The sequence below is a fragment of the Cydia fagiglandana genome, chromosome 16, assembly GCF_963556715.1.
Source record: "Cydia fagiglandana chromosome 16, ilCydFagi1.1, whole genome shotgun sequence".
In the NCBI taxonomy this organism is placed as follows: domain Eukaryota; kingdom Metazoa; phylum Arthropoda; class Insecta; order Lepidoptera; family Tortricidae; genus Cydia; species Cydia fagiglandana.
In genome coordinates this window covers 14,558,535-14,576,867 of record NC_085947.1, presented here as the reverse complement: position 1 = coordinate 14,576,867, position 18,333 = coordinate 14,558,535, and the positions used below count along the sequence as shown (strand labels likewise).

The window sequence follows — 18,333 nt, the reverse complement described above, 5'->3', positions numbered from 1 at the left end:
CGAGCAATTCTTGTTTATAATATATTTCGGGGATCTAGAAAACGGCTCTAACGATTTCGATGACATTTGCTATATGGAGGTTTTCGGGAGCGATAAATCGATCTAGCTAGGTCTTATCTCTGGGAAAACGCGCATTTTTGAGTTGTTTTCCGAGCAAACCTCCGTGTCCCAGATATATTATTTGCAATAAATCTAATTATGACCGAGTGGAGAAAAAACTTCGATATACCATTGATGTGATACAGTATACGTAATATTTAAAAACACAATTATAAATGAAGTAACTTTTAGTTTGATTTTGTGCAGATACCTTTTAATTGCTACCTTCTACCCGTGACTTCGTCTGCGTAGGATAATCATGATAATTGATAAATTAATGAATGAAAAACACCGTATCCGGAGAAATCTTTATTGCATACAGATCACCAAAATTGTTTGTACAGTAATTTAAATAACACTGACAAATATTTACAATACTTAATTCTAAATAATTATCGATATAATTATCTACTCTTCTCTTCATTCAAATAATCCATATATTTACATTAAATAAAGTAACAATTTTCATTTATTTCAAACATTACCTATATTTTATTATACAAGTATAGTATTATTCTATGTTTTTATCTATTACCTAGATCAAGATTTCCCATACACTTTTAAGTATATGATAAAAAATCTTCGATTTTAACAAGTTGACGAATACTAGTGTATTTGAATACACAGCACACATTTGTTACTTAGTTTAGAATTGTCATGCTTGTTAAAAACTCATCTACACATCTCAAATATTTCTAGATTTTTATTCCTTGGAATGAAGTACTTATTCTATTTATTTTTACATTTAAGACTATGAAGAATAGTGACTAATGCCGAGCAGTCACTAAACTAAAAATGTGGCTTTCCATCAGCACATGGAGCATAAGGACCCTTCTCCAACGGAAAATCACATATTTTTAATTCCCTCCCGATCCCTGTCTTCCGTGACAGTGCATAAACATTAAAATAAAATTAGTATCGCGAGGTATATGAAAAATGATTAGATATGCTATATAATTAAAACAACAATAATTAAGCGACCAACTAATTTCCCAGTATAATTTTTGGATTAAATTAAATAGTTATCTCAAATGATTTAATAAGTGAATCGCATTCTGATATTGTAAATTATACGCATTGATTACGTTACTGATAGGTATGTAATATTTAATTAAAACTTACGCGTTTTGAACACATATTAGTCCACATTCATAGACGGGTCTATCGCGAATTTATTTTATTACCTTTATTTACCGACGTTTCGACACAGGGGGTCGATTTTTGAATTTCGATGCTCGATTTCGTCACTCGAAAATGGGTGGAAAACGGCGAAATGCTAATTATTGAAATACGAGCGATCGAAATGTGGATTCTATTGGTATTGACCACTCGATTTAAATTATATTAGTAGAATTTAAATGCCTAGTAGTGGAGATATTATTTAACGAAATACACGAAATAGAGTGGTCGAAATTCAAAAATCGGCCCCCAGGTTTCACTGGTCGTGGTCGCGGCTAAGTCGTTAGCCGTTCGCGGTAAATAAAGTTAATAGAATAGATTTGCGATAGACCCGTCTATAAATGTGAGTTAATATGATAGGTATGTATTAGGTATTTCTGCTTTACCATAATTGACTTAAATTTGAATTCATGTACCTATGCTAGAATAGAGTTACACTTTAGATTACGTGACCAAATTATAAGTTACATTGAGCGTAATGCCACTGTTAATATTTTTGAAATATTGGAGTGGTCGTGTTATTTCCTGTTTTAATAAGGTTACGTTTGCTACTACAAATGGTTAAGAAAAGGCAAATAAATAACATTAATTATGACCGATATTAAATATGTAAAATTTTACCGCAGATGACCGCTATATATGTGACAAAGAGTATAGTGATATAATTTAAGTAGGCATGTTTATACATTAAAACTGTTAAACATTGATTATCGTCTCCATACGTGGCAATTGAGGGGCTAAAGTAGATTTTTTATTATTGTTCTGATAATGGAAAATAATGGAAATGATAATTATTATTTAGTTAATTTAGTTATGAAACAACATTATTATATTTACGTAGAATTACAACAATGTTAAACAATTCAATAAGCGAAATAATTAGATAATTTTGATCATTTCTAATTGATATTACATTTATTGCACATTGTCTTACCTACATGTAACGTAATATACAAACAAACATTATTTTACATAGAGTAATATTTTTGGTTACATTACATATTTATTCTCCGATATTTATTATGGACTACACTATTAATTACAATTCGTCTATTTATGTTTAATGAGGAATAGATTTGTTAGTGCATCTGATCCTTGATTTCTTGAATCCTTGATTTCATTACAAAGATACATGTTGACTGTCAAATGCAGCATGAGCATCAGACCTACCGCGAACAGTTACACTTAGTAATAGCAGAGATATATATATATATATAACTCCGTATAAGATAAATACTTAAAGTCTAAAAAAAAAAGAAAAAGTCATTCTCGAATAGATGGCGCACACACCTTTGGCCTTTTGTCGGCTAGATGGCGTTAACGACACCGTTTGATATTTAACAATTTTAACTCATATCAGTGAAGTAAATGTACCGTGACTACAAAATTTACTTTGGCAATAGCCCTCTATACTATCTATTCTCTTTGGTAATAGGTTAGTAAGAGAAATCACGCAATTTAAAACATCGTGGGTAATCAGAAACATGTTTTTTTGTTTTAAAATCCCCTTGCAATGAAAAGTGTGGCATCATGACTTACGGATTTTTATGGAAAAATTACGATTATACCTAATGACATTTCCACATTGTTATATGTCAAAATCGATGCAGAGATAGCTTAGACGGACTCTATTTAAAATATGAACATTTTAAAGTATTTAACATTTTGGACGCCAATGAACAATATATCCGCACCGTAGGTCCAACGCCAAATACCGATTAATCCGTCACAGACCACAGAGCAACACAGACCTACGTGCAATATGCATAAAGTTCAATTTCAGTTTTGACACTTCGGTGACGTGGCATCCGAGTGACTGCTTTTGTGTTTGACATGGCGTCGAAAAGGTTAAAAGGATGTCCTATTTAGCTACGGCAGTGCCGTTTATACAATACAATACAATACAATACAAATAGGTACTCTTTATACACACCTCAATAAAAGAAAACAATCCAAAAGAAATCAGAATTAATAGCACAGGCGTTTATGTTTTGTTATTTATTTATTCAACATGTATTAACAGTAATCAGGGATTAGATACGCCAACATGTTACGAGATAAACAATTCGCTATTTGGTAGAAAAGTTCTTCGGAAGAAATCGAACGAGCCTTATTCGGTAAACTAGTTGGTTACAGTTGTAGAGTAAGATTGATTAGGAGTAAGTAGGTTCCGTATTTTCCTGTTGTTCCTTTACGAGAATTATCGGTGGAGCATTGACCTATATACCTAAGGACTGGCCTTACGGGCAATAAGAATGAGGTATGAATGGGGCCAGTACACCGCTACAACGCGATTGGTTGATGAGTTCACATCAGGCGCGCGATTTTTTAATGATGATGGTTGATGATGTTAGACTGCACGATTTGCTCGAATTCGTGAGTACCTATAACCGCTGAACTAATACCATTATTAGTGCCCGTAAGGCCGGTCCTTAGATATATGTCAATGTGGTGGAGAAAATTACTCATCTTTTATCAGTGAAAAATACGAAGGTAAAAGGTATTCACGGTACGATTTTCTCGTTTCGAATATACGATTATCGCAATACGACAAAAAAAAAAACATCAAAAGAAATATCGGCATCCGATATATCGGAGCGGCCAAGGTGCTCACAAATATCTGAACACACCTCTACTGTCAAGGCGTTAAAGTGCGTGTTCAGGTATTTTTTAGCACCTCCGCCGCTCCGATGGTGACTGTAGCTACGATAGGCAGAGTAACATTCGTGCAGCGGGCGCAGCACGGTTCCATTTTTATCGACTATCACTATGCGCGTCCCTTTCGCACTAACAAACTTGTTAGAACGTGACAGGCATGGTGACAAGGGATAAAAACGCGACCATGCTACGCCGCCTGGACATCATTGACTTTTATCAGTTTTATCACTTCGAAAATAGTCATACATATAATTTCAAGTGTTGTACTGGCTACTGATATCAGAAAAACAGCAATAAAGACAGTTTGAGATGTAGCAGAAGATTACAGTTTTAGACACCTAGGTAGAGAGCTGTTCCGCAGAACTAGCCAAATGCAGTCATTCACGCTTGTTCTTGTGGTAGCAGAAAAAATCTTGTTAAATTGGCAAAGAATTTTGAAAATGTTTCACTGATGTAAGAAGCTGCTGGAATGACGGTTGTTCTGCGGAACTACGGACAGAAATACAGAAAGTAGTCTTTTCAAAGTAGTGACTGTTGTGCAGAAAGATTTTGATAATATGACGTTACAAACAGAAAGGGAAAAAATATGAGCCACCTATCAAGGATTAAGGTAAGAGCTGAGAGTAGCTAAAAGTGCCTAAGAAAGTTTAAAATACACTGAAATGGTCTTTAAATTCTTTGGAGAGGACTATGCTGGATCTAGCTTAAGTTTATCCTAACCTCCCTTACTCCACAACGCTCGGTCTAACCTAAAGGACACTTTAGCCTACTCCTGCTCCTCGCTCCGTCATCGCAGACCGCACTGCAGCAGCACGGATGCTAGCAACAGCATGCATGTCACGCTCGACGCGATCCCTGTGATGGCGCTCTCATTCCGTCGGAGGATGGCGGCCATTTTGTTGCCTGGAAATTAAGGGTGGGTTTTGAGAGAATCAATTATGATGTAAAAAAGTTGTGATTGTTAAGGTAGGTTTCGGAGAAAATTTCCAGCTTCTTAAAAATCACCGAGGTCCTCATTTTGACCATCAGTAGGTTCCGAAGAACCGTCATACTAAGTCACGTAGAGTGCGGGCGCATCAGAGCGTAGTTGGTTATATTGGTTACCAAGTGGTCTGACACCATAAAGTACATCTTATGTCTATGAGCCATGTAGGGTGCACATAGCCCTCGACTCCATCACATAGAGGGTCTTCATGGTCAAGATCTGTTGTCATGTGGAAACCATGAAGAAGGAGAACGTTAATGCAGGCGTATAATCGCACAGTGAGCCTGCTCTGCGTACGCGCACCCGGCTCCGTCTCCACGGTGATGCCGCCGCGCGTCGCGTCGTAGTTGATCATGCGGTCGTTGTGGTACCAGAACACGATACTTACTGCCCTCAGACACGAACACGTGTATGCTAGCCGGCTCCGTATTGCTCGCGCTGCACGTATAGTTCCCGGAGTGCTTCAGCGTGGCGTCGCGCACGGTGAGCCTGCTCTACGTACGCGCACCCGGCTCCGTCTCCACCGTGATGCCGCCGCGCGTCGCGTCGTAGTTGATCATGCGGTCGTTGTGGTACCAGAACACGATACTTACTGCCCTCAGACACGAACACGTGTATGCTAGCCGGCTCCGTATTACTCGCGCTGCACGTATAGTTCCCGGAGTCCTTCAGCGTGGCGTCGCGCACGGTGAGCCTGCTCTGCGTACGCGCACCCGGCTCCGTCTCCACCGTGATGCCGCCGCGCGTCGCGTCGTAGTTGATCATGCGGTCGTTGTGGTACCAGAACACGATACTTACTGCCCTCAGACACGAACACGTGTATGCTAGCCGGCTCCGTATTGCTCGCGTTGCACGTATAGTTCCCGGAGTCTTTCAGCGTGGCGTCGCGCACAGTGATCCTGCTCTGCGTACGCGCACCCGGCTCCGTCTCCACGGTGATGCCGCCGCGCGTTGCGTCGTAGTTGATCATACGGTCGTTGTGGTACCAGAACACGATACTTACTGCCCTCAGACACGAACACGTGTATGCTAGCCGGCTCCGTATTGCTCGCGCTGCACGTATAGTTCCCGGAGTCCTTCAGCGTGGCGTCGCGCACGGTGAGCCTGCTCTGCGTACGCGCACCCGGCTCCGTCTCCACGGTGATGCCGCCGCGCGTCGCGTCGTAGTTGATCATGCGGTCATTGTGGTACCAGAACACGATACTTACTACCCTCAGAGACGAACACGTGTATGCTAGCCGGCTCCGTATTGCTCGCGCTGCACGTATAGTTCCCGGAGTCCTTCAGCGTGGCGTCGCGCACGGTGAGCCTGCTCTGTGTACGCGCACCCGGCTCCGTCTCCACCGTGATGCCGCCGCGCGTCGCGTCGTAGTTGATCATGCGGTCGTTGTGGTACCAGAACACGATACTTACTGCCCTCAGACACGAACACGTGTATGCTAGCCGGCTCCGTATTGCTCGCGCTGCACGTATAGTTCCCGGAGTCCTTTAGCGTGGCGTCGCGCACGGTGAGCCTGCTCTGCGTACGCGCACCCGGCTCCGTCTCCACCGTGATGCCGCCGCGCGTCGCGTCGTAGTTGATCATGCGGTCGTTGTGGTACCAGAACACGTATTGAGGGGGTGTTGGACTCTGGAATTAGAAAACCAGATGTCAGAGAAATCGTTTTAGCATAATGATCCTGTTAAAGTACTTATGCAGTACGAAAATGCTGATGTTAAATATGTCGCTAATCAAAATAAAGTTACACATTGAATATTATAGAGTTAAGTTTTCATACATTGTCTATGCAATCTCGAAGAAACAAATGAGCGTTCTATACTATTTCCTTTGGGCAGTACTTCATAGTTTAAAAAACTATAAGTTAGCAGTAAACGTAACTAAACAGAGTGTTAGAATAGTTTTGTGAAGCTACAAAACTCCCTCGGACACGACTACCATCACAAGTGACACCAGCGAAGATAAGTTTTTTGTCATAAATTTCATTTTCTATACAAAGCTTTTATCAGTGACTGTACCTACTTTTCTTTCGTGAAAATTCAACACCTTATCAGTATCACAGAGTTCCTATGGCCACCTCATGGTGTGTATGTGAAGTTTCAGCTCAATTGTGTATAATGGGAATTTAGATTGCAAGATTTAACCCGAACATACAAACATTGTGAGTTAAATAAAACCTTATAAAAAGGCAGTTTTTCATGAAGTTCACCAGCCTACCCGGGCTGCTCAGTGGAACCACTCCTAATTAAGCGACATACTCGAACGTGTCGCGAATGGCGTGTCCGCGGCATATTGCCGTGCGTGACAATAAAACAAGCCTTTACGGCGCTCGTAAAATTCCGGCCGTAAAGCCTACACACAGACATATATTTTAATAGAAAGAGTACGGCCCATGGTATAATAATATACTCCGCCTGGTACTCTCTTCCCGTCTTTTCGTGGTCAGGTGACTGACACAAGCCTACGTCATCATGCGACAGCGCCATATGATAATATGTGATAGCGCTATATATAGCGGCCATGTTATTGTGGCGTAGGCTTGTGTCACTCTGGGAAGAGAAGACCATGTTTTATTAGATTATGGTACGGCCCGATTCGAACTTCACACCCCTGGACCTTTACGGTGACTGCTTACCATCAGGCGGGCCGTATGCTTGTTTGCCACCGATGTGGTATAAAAACTTTAAGATACGTCAAAGTAAAACGATATGGATAACGATATTAGATGTGTCAGCGTCTTTTGACGTTTTTGTTTCAAAAAACGTCACATATGAGATTTGACACTGAGATATCTAATCCATATCGTGTTTAGATCTATCAATTGACGTATCTTAAAGTTCGAATCGGGCCGTATAAGTGTTAATCTAAGGAATAGGATTTGTAAGTCAAATTATTTTTTAACTGATAGAAACAAGTTTGTCCAGCGCAGTTCGACAGTTAATCATGCTGCTTCTTAATTATCATGTTAACGAGTGATTCGTATTTGTAATAGTTCTACTGGAAAATGGGAATATAAATTGTAAATCATAAATCTATATTTTAACCTCTAGCCGCCCATACGTTAAACCTTGCCAAGCAAAATGAAATTTTATTCTGTCACCACAAAGTTCAAATTAGAATGGAACAGGAGACCTTTTTATAGGTCTCTGGGCGGCTAGAGGTTAATAGATATCCTCTTAAGATATTATAGACAACTAGATTTTATTAGTATGATACAGTAAGTGTTTTTTGGAAAATATGATCAATACTTACCTACCTACTGTTAGTTCAGGATACAAAGATTTTAAACGGTATAGCGCTATCAGCAGCATTAGGTATGCTTATATAAAATATCGTTAAATTTTTCTTGTTTCTAATCCCTAATTTTTTTTAAACCAAGCGTGTTTTGCGGCGCTCAGCACAACTATCACGTAGTTACGATTTATTAAATTAGGTGTTTTCACAAAGTTTATAATTTTTAATAATTTTACGATTTTGATTTTCTATTACTGATATCGATTAAAATTGAATGTATGTAATCAGATACATAATATACAAAGATAAATTGTTCACGTTATTCATACCGAATTTTATAACTCAAAATGATCTTTGCAATCATGTCACGCGAAATAAATGCATTCGCGTGATCTACGTAGACACATATCTATGCCAACGTCAACGAATTTTAATGTCCGTCTCTGTCAATCCAGTTACACATAACGCTGGCGCGAGGGGGACAGGGCGATTGAATTCGGGAATAGATCGGACCCAGATTGGGGGGTCGTAACGACTGCAGAAAATGGCGGAAATTCTTTAATGTTATTTACGGAATTTGACCTGGGAATGTTTCGTTTTATTGATTGAAATCAAGGTTTTCAGAATGCATTAGCATTTTACTAGTACACTATGTAAATAGAACCTTATTTCTTCTCGGTATTGATTGGGGATACTTACGACTATGAATGGATCATACGCACGAAGATAATTTACAAGTCGTTTCTTTGAAAATGTCTTTCCTGAAACTTGTTTTTAACTGTGGATTCAAATGTAGGTCCTCTAGGCCACCGGTGTAGGTTCTCTAGGTATAGAGCAAAAAAACTCTCTTATCAATCTTATCATGTACCGGTCTATGTATTACACAGACGAGGTTAAAGGTTCCGTCACACAGGCGCGTTTTCCAGGCGGAGCGTGAGCGTTTTATATGTAAAAGCGGCGCGCTCCGCTCACGCCTCGCCCGGATAAAGGCCTGCGCAAACCGGCGGAGCGCAGCGCAGATCTCTTTAAAATTATCAATGTATTTTCTTCCCTATTTCAATTACCTTCACGTATAAATTTTAATGCTTTGAGACCGACCTCCGCGATTGTTACTCCGCGGCATCGAGGTGCACGTTAGAGGATACCGCGGCGGTAGGCGCCCGCATGCCGCGGCATCCCCCGGCATGCGCCAAGGCCTCCTGAGTGCGCCGGAGTAGCGCCGGGACGACGGGGGAGAACTCGTGCACACTAGTCACTAATGCCTTGTGATAGAGTGGGCATGCCGCGGCATCCTCCGGCCTGCACCGAAGTGCTCCCTGGTGCGGTGCGCTGGCCGCAGGCGCTCGGGCTAGCGGGCGCTCGCGGTATCGCGGGGGATTTTACCTCGCCGGTGTGCGCTGTGCGGCGCAAATCCTCCTCGGTGATCTGCGCTGCGCTCCGCCGGTTTGCGCTGGCCTTAATGCGCCTGTGTGGCGAAGCCTTTTAAGGCTCATCTAATTCTGCCTGTCACCATGCTGTCAAATGGTAGGTACTCGTAGCTATACAAGTTTGGATATTTGTTGAATGGGCTACAATATTATTATTTACTATCACCAATGTTAACACTGGCGTTAACGCCGACTTTGTATTTTTCACCCACCCACTTAAGCATTAAGCTAACAGCGTTAATTTAGTGTTTATCGCAAATTGCTAACTTAGCACGTCAGCTTTTTAGGCGCAGCTCGTTCAACCTAATTAATTAGTTTTGTTTGTTAGAATTTATATTGCTAAATAATATTGAATAATTTAAGGCTGATTTAGATCACGGGAACTCGCATGCGATTTTAGTTACATTGAGGACTGTTGGTTACGTCCAATTCAACCGACCAATCAAAACCCGTAATGTAATGAAACTCGCATGCGAGTTCTCGCATCGTCTAAATGAGCCCTAAGGGCTTTAGATTGATTTGTTATACTTATCCTATTCTAAGGTTAGCTGGAAGACGACCGGTCTGGCCTAGTGGGTAGTGACCCTGCCTATGAAGCCGACGGTCCCGGGTTCGAATCCTGGTAAGGGCATTTATTTGTATTATGATACAGATATTTGTTCCTGAGTCATGGTTGTTTTCTATGTATTTAAGTATTTATATACATATTATTTATATCGTTGTCTGAGTACCCACAACACAAGCCTTCTTGAGCTTACCGTGGGGTTTAGTCAATTTGTGTAAAAATGTCCTGTTATATTTATTTATTTATTTATTATTTAATATTATTTATTTATTATTTATTTAAAAAAGAGACCCCTTAACGGGATAAGTTCGCCTTTGTACACATTTGACCGTAGTTATGCAGAAAACGACCAACTCAATTTTTTTATCAATGCAGAAAGCGACCAACGCTACAAAGTTAGGGTGCAAGTCACTTTGACAAAAATAAAAAGTTGGTCGCTTTCTACAGAACTACGGTCATTTATTGTATTATCTCTGTGTTATATGTACTTGTTTTGCTCAATAAAGTGTTTACTACTACTACTACTTATCCTATAAGTTTTTTCGTCCTAATCTAACTGCTTGGAATTGGTATCATTTAAATTACAAGGTAGCCATATTTTACGAGGTGAGTATATAGGTAGCTTTTACCACAGCCAAAGAGAATTTAGTATAGAGGCGTATTCTCAAAGTAAGTTTTGTAGTCACAGAAATTTTACTGCCATCTTTCGACACAGGATTAAAACTTTTGGAACGCCATTTGACTTTGATCTTTGTTCTTTCACTGATATGTGATAAAATTGTTAAATATCAACCGGTGTCGCCATCACTCGAATATAATCGACACCGGTAGCAAAGATGGATGGCGCCGGTTTTAGACAGTAAATTTTTAAAATCGAGAGTAAAGCCTCATTTAGACGAATGTACCTAACTAAAATCGCATGCGAGTTCGCGCGCCGTCGAAGGGCTGAATTAGACGATGCGAGAACTCGAATGCGAGTTTCATTACATGGCGGTTTTTTATCGGTCGGTTGAATTGGACGAAACCTACAGTCCGCAATGTAACTAAAATCGCATGCGAGTTCGCGCGCCGTCTAAACCAGCCCTAAATGTGGTTGGCCCAAAGTAAAAGTTGTTACTTATATTCACCTCAGATCTGAAACGGGTAGGTATCTAGAAATGTCCAATCTAACTCGTAAATGACGTGGAGTCTGGCCGAGTGTTAAACCAAACTGGGTCAAATTTACTTTCAGCTCGGCACTGCATTTATCCCGTAACGTCAGTGAAATTCGTGCTATGCTGCTTTTGTATATGTTCAGAAGTTTATTATGAAACTGTTTATTGTAGTGTATACCAGAAAATAATAAATAGAAGTGCCCCAATATTAACCGCTCATGCATAACCCGGCGTGGCTCACTCCGCGATTTCGTCGCTTTGCTACAGGTAACTAAAAGTAGGTACATCCGTTCCACACCAATTTTGGTGGCTAGCCATAAGCCGCGCGTGGCGCTGTCGCCACCTAGCGACCATATCTGTCCTGATCGTAACAGACGCGTTTTGTTAGAGAGTGAGTCTTCTGTACCTAGTAAATACTATTATTTATTCTGTGGCATAACAGCCATAATAACAGACCAGCTAGCATGTGTTGTAGCTTTCAAATAGAGCTCGACAGCTAATCCTATTGTCTATTGTTAAGTAAAACCGCACGTGCTACTTACCTGCAAAAAAGGGTCTTCATTATTCTATTTGGCACCTGAGCGCGGGCTAGTCCAACGCTCAAAAAACCAGCGTAGGTGCGCTCTCCGATAACGCGCCTTTGTTACGCATCTCGATGACACATTTTAGACTGATTCTGTAGCGTTCGACTCGCCGGCACTCAGTAACCGAAGTACGCATTTTTTATACAGGTGGTTGTGGCACGTGGCATGAGCGGTTTTACTTAACAATAGACAATAGGATTATCCGTCGAGCTCTATTTGAAAGCTACACACTATACGTTCTCGCGCGAGTCCGTACCGTCTACTTGAAGTCCACTTTGAAGTCGCGATAGAAGAATGTAGTCGCGCGCCAGAACGCAACTCATGCTAGCAGAGCGGGATTGCATAATAAAATACAAGCTAATACTATTCTTCTTAGTCGTTATATTCTTTGCTTTGTCGTGGTTAACTGCTGACATCAGGCACAGATGTTGCTTGCCGTACGATTTCTCGCCATTTCCGCGGTTCGAGTGATACTATTAAATTAGTGATTTAATATCCAAAATGTGAAATCGGACTTTAATCAATGCTTTCACGAAGTGGGTCACATTTTTCGGAAATTTGATTAAATTCATTCAATCGTGTATGCATAGTACATAAATGTTTTATATAACTTATGTACACCCATACCCATGCATAGTTGCATACACGGTATAATAACTTTAAAACCGTTACTTTGCGTTGTTTGCTTGCATCGGTAGATTTTCGTAGGAATTGACACTTGTTTCGGAGAGAAAATTGAGTTCGTTTTACTTTGATTTTCTCTTTCTCAAAGGTATGTAGGAAAAATATCGTTTGATATGCCTAAAGTACAGGGTATTAGTAATACAAAATAGCCAGGTTTAGCAGAGTAAACTTCTCAACATTTCCAAATAAGAGCTTGCCATTCAGTGCTTCACGGGGTTTTTCGGAAACGACCATCAGAAAAAAAATCATTACTAATTTAATAAGTGTTTTTTCTAATATTTACAACGATATTTAAAAGCATAAGAAGACGCTTTTACTGGAACAAGTACTCATTGCTTCTAATAATGAGCACAAAGTCCTGAATTTCGTCGACTAGTATCATCAATTTTGCATTATTTCAACTTTTCTTGTAAGAGCGCTCTTAAGCTTGCAATGTAAATATTTATACATCGGAATCAATCAACAAGTCGAGGAATATAAATGCTTGGTTTATGAACTTAACGTACAATCTAACTCTCGTGATGGTGAATCCCCTTCGTAAATAACCTGGAGTCCGGTTACGATTTTATTTCTGAAACTGTTACCGATTTGATCTGTCCGCTGTCAAAAGTAATTAAAAACGTAACCGATGTTCTCACTGAGAGTTTTGTTAAATAAGATAGTTAATAATAATAAATAAGTAAGTGTTGATCTCCTAAAATTATAAAGCTAGTTTGTAGTATTTTTGTTCTTAATATGTACCTACTTATATTAAGGAAATGTTTGCCATACCCTATTAGGGTCCATGAGATAATATATGTAACAACTTGTTTTTACCATGGTGCAATAAACGATATTCTATTCTATTCTATTCTCTTATAAGTGTCATTTCAGTATATATCCGTATGTATGTATGTATTCATGAAACTGACCTTCTCAACGATGCATATGAGGTGTATGACGCTGCCCATATCCACGTGGTGCTCTCCCGAGCCAAGTATGAATGCTTCGGGCACCACTATTTGAAGCCGCACATAGTGTGACACGATGCCCGTTCGAGTCGACACCTGGAACAATTAATTAATTAAATATGTCTGATAAATGAATAAAAATAACTTTAATTGATTGAAACATTAAACAAATAAATATAAATATTGTATAAAAACTAAGAACCTAACTATTCTAAATTAGGTAATAAAAATAAAACATCCCTAAACCAAAACTACAATAAAAAATCACCCCTTGGCAAGGTCCCGTAGGTTGCTGGCAGCATTACCTCGCTGAATTGAATGCTTATGCGCTGTGCAGAATAAGTTGCGCTCTCGCGCGCGACTCCATACATCTTGCGCGACTTCAAGTATGGACTCGGCCGCGAAAAAGCAACTCATGCTAGACCGCCTGATTGAATTTATATCGATTCAGTGGTATATATATATCAGTTAATTCTGTACCAGACATACTGATGGGGCATTGCATGGGCTGTCCCGTACAAACGCATTTTATTTCCTGTGTTGCGACTTATTTTGGGCATTTAAAGCAGGCGATTATTTTTCTGTGCATATTTTTGACCATTTGTCATAGAAAAAGAAAGTCTTATTAGGTACCTACCTGCAAATCTTCAGAAAATTCGCATTTGTACGGGACAAACGGTAGACAATTTCATGGGATGCTTGTGATATAAGATACCAGATAAGACCTAAGACCCACTCCAAGACCTGCTGATAAGACCTGTCTGCCTGTGACCACGAACCCGTTCTTACTGCTTTCGAGCGCCAAACTACCTTTCATCCTTTGGTTAACAATCTACCAATCAGTTTAACTATTGGGATTTCGCATAAGTTATGTACGTAGCGACCGGCCCGATTCTAACTAACGACACGTCGACACGAAGATACGTCTAATATTACGACAAGATACTATATTAAGTAGATTCGATAATATGTCAGTGTCAAAACTGGCGTTTTTAGGGTTCCGTACCCAAAGAGTAAAACGGGACCCTATTACTAAGACTTCGCTGTCCGTCCGTCCGTCCGTCCGTCTGTCGCCAGGCTGTATCTCACGAACCGTGATAGCTAGACAGTTGAAATTTTCACAGATGATGTATTTCTGTTGCCGCTATAACAACAAATACTAAAAACAGAATAAAATAAAGATTTAAATGGGGCTCCCATACAACAAACGTGATTTTTGACCAAAGTTAAGCAACGTCGGGAGTGGTCAGTACTTGGATGGGTGACCGTTTTTTTTCTTTTTTTTTTTTTTTGCGTTATGGTACGGAACCCTTCGTGTGCGAGTCCGACTCGCACTTGCCCGGTTTTTGTTTGAAGAAATGTCACTTTTGACACTAACACATCTAATCCATATCGTATCTTGTCGTTATATTTGACGTATCTTAAAGTTCGAATCGGGCAGGACATGTAATGAAGAAGAAGAAGAAGAAGAATTTTTAATTAAAAGATCTTGAGGTTTATCTTAACAATCCGGATTTGTAGGTACATGAATAAATTTACAACAGTAACAGACTATTGAAATCTAACATAAATAAGGAAGACGAAGCAATGTAACTCCGTAAACTCCGAGAAATACGTCGTGCTCGCCCGAGGCAACTCCAACTCCGACAACTCCTAAGTATAATTCGAGTTAAGTTTTCAAATTTGAATGTACAATGTTGAATTCCGTACTAAATATACTACAACTAATATAACAAGAATAAGTATGAGTAACTCTGTCTGTCTATGCGGGTTACCTCTTCATGTTTAAACCACTGAATCAATATAAATTCAATCAGGCGGTCTAGCATGAATTTCGCGCGTGAGTCCATACTTGAAGTCGCGCAAGATGTATGGAGTCGCGAGAACGCAATTCATGCTGCACGGCTAGCACATGAAGGTCGCGATAGTCGACAGGCGATAAAACGCCGCGACATAGAGCTTTCTCGCGAATCGACCATAAGACCCGCTCGGCTGTCTAGCGGACAAATGTAAAAGCGACATAATTTAGTCTTTTGACAGTTCCACGCGGGATACTCTTGAAACTCGTAGCACAAGTGCACTATGTGAGACAAAATATCTAATAATAATAGATTTTTCACCACACCAGCTCGGAAAGGCTTACTTTACACTTCAAAAACTGATAGCAAAGTTGCATTTTATTCACATGTGAGACAAAGTAATCAAATGCAAATTTTGAGTTGGTTTCTTATGTTTGCTGGAAGAAATGACTTTTAAATGATGACTTTGGATGATAAATATTTAATAACATTCATTTGGATTTGATTTGGTTTGATTCTGTTTGATATTTTACATTTAATATTTGCTTCAGGTTGGTGTGGTGAAAAATTTTGTGTTTCACTCGGGGGCAAATTTTGTTTAACCCTCGTGCTTTGAAACCCTCGCAACGCTCAACATTCCATTTTTCGAACCACTTGCTACGCTCGTGGTTCAATTTTGGAATCTTTCGCTTGCTCGGGTATCAATATTAGCACAAGCGGTTAAACAACAACTTTGCCCCCTTGTAAAACAAATAACTATTATGGAAGTACAAATTCTACGCAGACGAACTCGTGGGCAGAAGCTGTGTGAATATAAATTAATTTTGATCGCAAATTGCGCCTTAACTCGAAGAGGCTCTAACCGAGCGGGAAATTGAGGTATTTTTGTTCTTTGCGAAGGAATAATAACGGTTAATTGTGAAAGCAATTTATCATTTTCTCCGCAGGGTGAGTGTTGATACAAATAGCCGCCGCGGGGAACGAAGTCATAGGCAAATACGGAAATATTATCTTAAGCATCAGTCAGCTGGCGGTATTAAGTTTACGTGTTTAACTTTGCGTTCGCCTGTGTTTGGTGTTAAGGTCGATATTATATCTACGCACATTGGACGTACTAGTGACGTGCCGTGGCAGACAAAATAATATTTTGCTATAAACGTATTTATAATTATCGGTAGGTACCTATATGGCCGCACACACGCCCACAGACACGGCACGTGTCTGGCACCCTCAATGTCTATAAATGGACCTTTAAGGTACGAGTAGGTATATTATTTTATCTGAATGGGTAGGTACTTGAAATAGACTTTCTTTTCAGAGAGCTCCTTCGAAAATGAAACTTAAAGTTCTTCTAAAAAATAAGCTGGCGGAAAAAAAAATCTGCGTCTATAGGCGATGTTTAGTTACATATAATCAAAACATTATTAAACGAGGCTTCCAAAAAACATTAAATTGAAAGAAAACAAAATGAATTAAACATTTGAACAATAGTTTTTTTACATGACTAATAAAATCAATGAAAACCAGGCAAAAAGGTCACGAAAATCTGAAACGTCAAACCCACTTCTATTAAATAAGCCCACGGCACATCCCATCTCACAGGCTGCTATCTGTCGCCTATATATCTAGCTAGGATATATATTTAGCTAGGCAGCTAGGTTTGAGCCAATTTCCTGGCCCCATTTTTCACGTGAGATAAGCATTGACACCGTTAGGGAAAGGGGGTTAACTGACAAAATACCGTTTTGGATAGAAAGTCGAGATGCATGGTTGGTGACAGATTTTACCGTGTATCGTATTGTGGGTACGAATTATTTATATATTTTTCATCAAAAAATATTATAAATAAATTTAAATAAATAAATAATATTTCGGAACAATTTGGCACCAGTTGAATTTGTTATTCGCAAACAAAGATAATTTCTAGGCTACATAATTATTTGACTAATAAAAATTGATACTTAAACATATACAAATATAAAAATAGTTAAATACATAGACAACAGTTGTTTTCGTTTAAATAAATCGTATATTCAAGCCAGGACCATCGGCTTTTGAGAGTAATAAAAAAAAGAAAGAAAAAATATCACTTATAGACCGACAAGAAATTGTAGAAATCAATTGTAGTGTCATCCCGTTTTCTTAGATTAATTTGAAGGGAAAATGAACGTGTTCAAAATGCCTGGAAGAGCTACTGGTCCATGAAGGAGCTAATGAAGGGCGACCTTCCTTATGTCACTGAAGCGTAAACTCGTTGACATGTGTATTCTGCCTGTCCTAACCTACGGTGCTCAAACATGGTCGCTCACTGCGAGTCAGTAGTCCAAATTGAAGGTTTGCCAGCGAGCAATGGAGCGCAGTAGGTATTCTATGTGTCACAAGGACGGATCGCATCCGAAACACCACATTGCGCTCCAAAACACGAATAGCTGACGTGGGGAAGAAGACCGCCAGGCTGAAGTGGGACTGGACGGGTCATGTCTGCCGCATGCGTCCGCACAGGTGGGCTAGTATAGCCACCAATCTGGACCAAGCTGGATGCCACAAAAGAAGCGCGGACGTGGCAGGCCCAGACGGAGATGGCGGGACGATTTAGACGCCTTCATCAGTGGCTGGCCGGAGAAGGCACTACAGCGGGAGTTGTGGAAATCAGGGGGAGAGGCCTTTGGCCAGCAGTGGGACACTACAATAAGCTAATAAAAAAAATGAAAGGGACCACACTACGATGTTGCCACTTTTTAGTTTCTACAATTTCTTGTCGGTCTATGAAAAATGAAAAAATGAAAATGAAAATGATTTTATTCCGTTCTTACCATTTACAAAATAAGAATCAAGGTTGGAATTTCCTAGTAAGCATATGAAATACTTGTGGCAGGAAATCCCGCTCCTCTAAAATTAGCATTGTCACTATATTACTATAATACAGGAAACAAGCAAATTCAATAAAATTAAATAATATTACATTAAAATTCATATAAAAGCATCCAAATTAATGTAGCACAAAAAAAAAACTATAA

The 18,333-nt window shown here is 39.7% G+C and overlaps 1 protein-coding gene and 1 long non-coding RNA gene across 2 annotated transcripts in view; one reads left to right on the top strand and one right to left on the bottom strand.

The window, feature by feature from the left end:
* The window catches only part of LOC134672125 (uncharacterized), a 715,951-nt gene that overhangs the window by 306,925 nt on the left and 390,693 nt on the right, over positions 1-18,333 (top strand). The gene's annotated exons all lie outside the window — the stretch shown is intronic.
* Positions 396-18,333, bottom strand: part of LOC134672124 (hemicentin-1-like) — a 504,766-nt gene continuing 486,828 nt past the window's right edge. The window contains exons 7-9 of the mRNA XM_063530038.1: positions 13,479-13,613; positions 6,335-6,551; positions 396-4,839 (exon numbers count right to left, since the gene is read on the bottom strand). Coding sequence (XP_063386108.1) covers positions 4,724-4,839; positions 6,335-6,551; positions 13,479-13,613 — 468 coding nt within the window. The 3' untranslated portion in view covers positions 396-4,723. The remainder of the gene's footprint in view (positions 4,840-6,334; positions 6,552-13,478; positions 13,614-18,333) is intronic.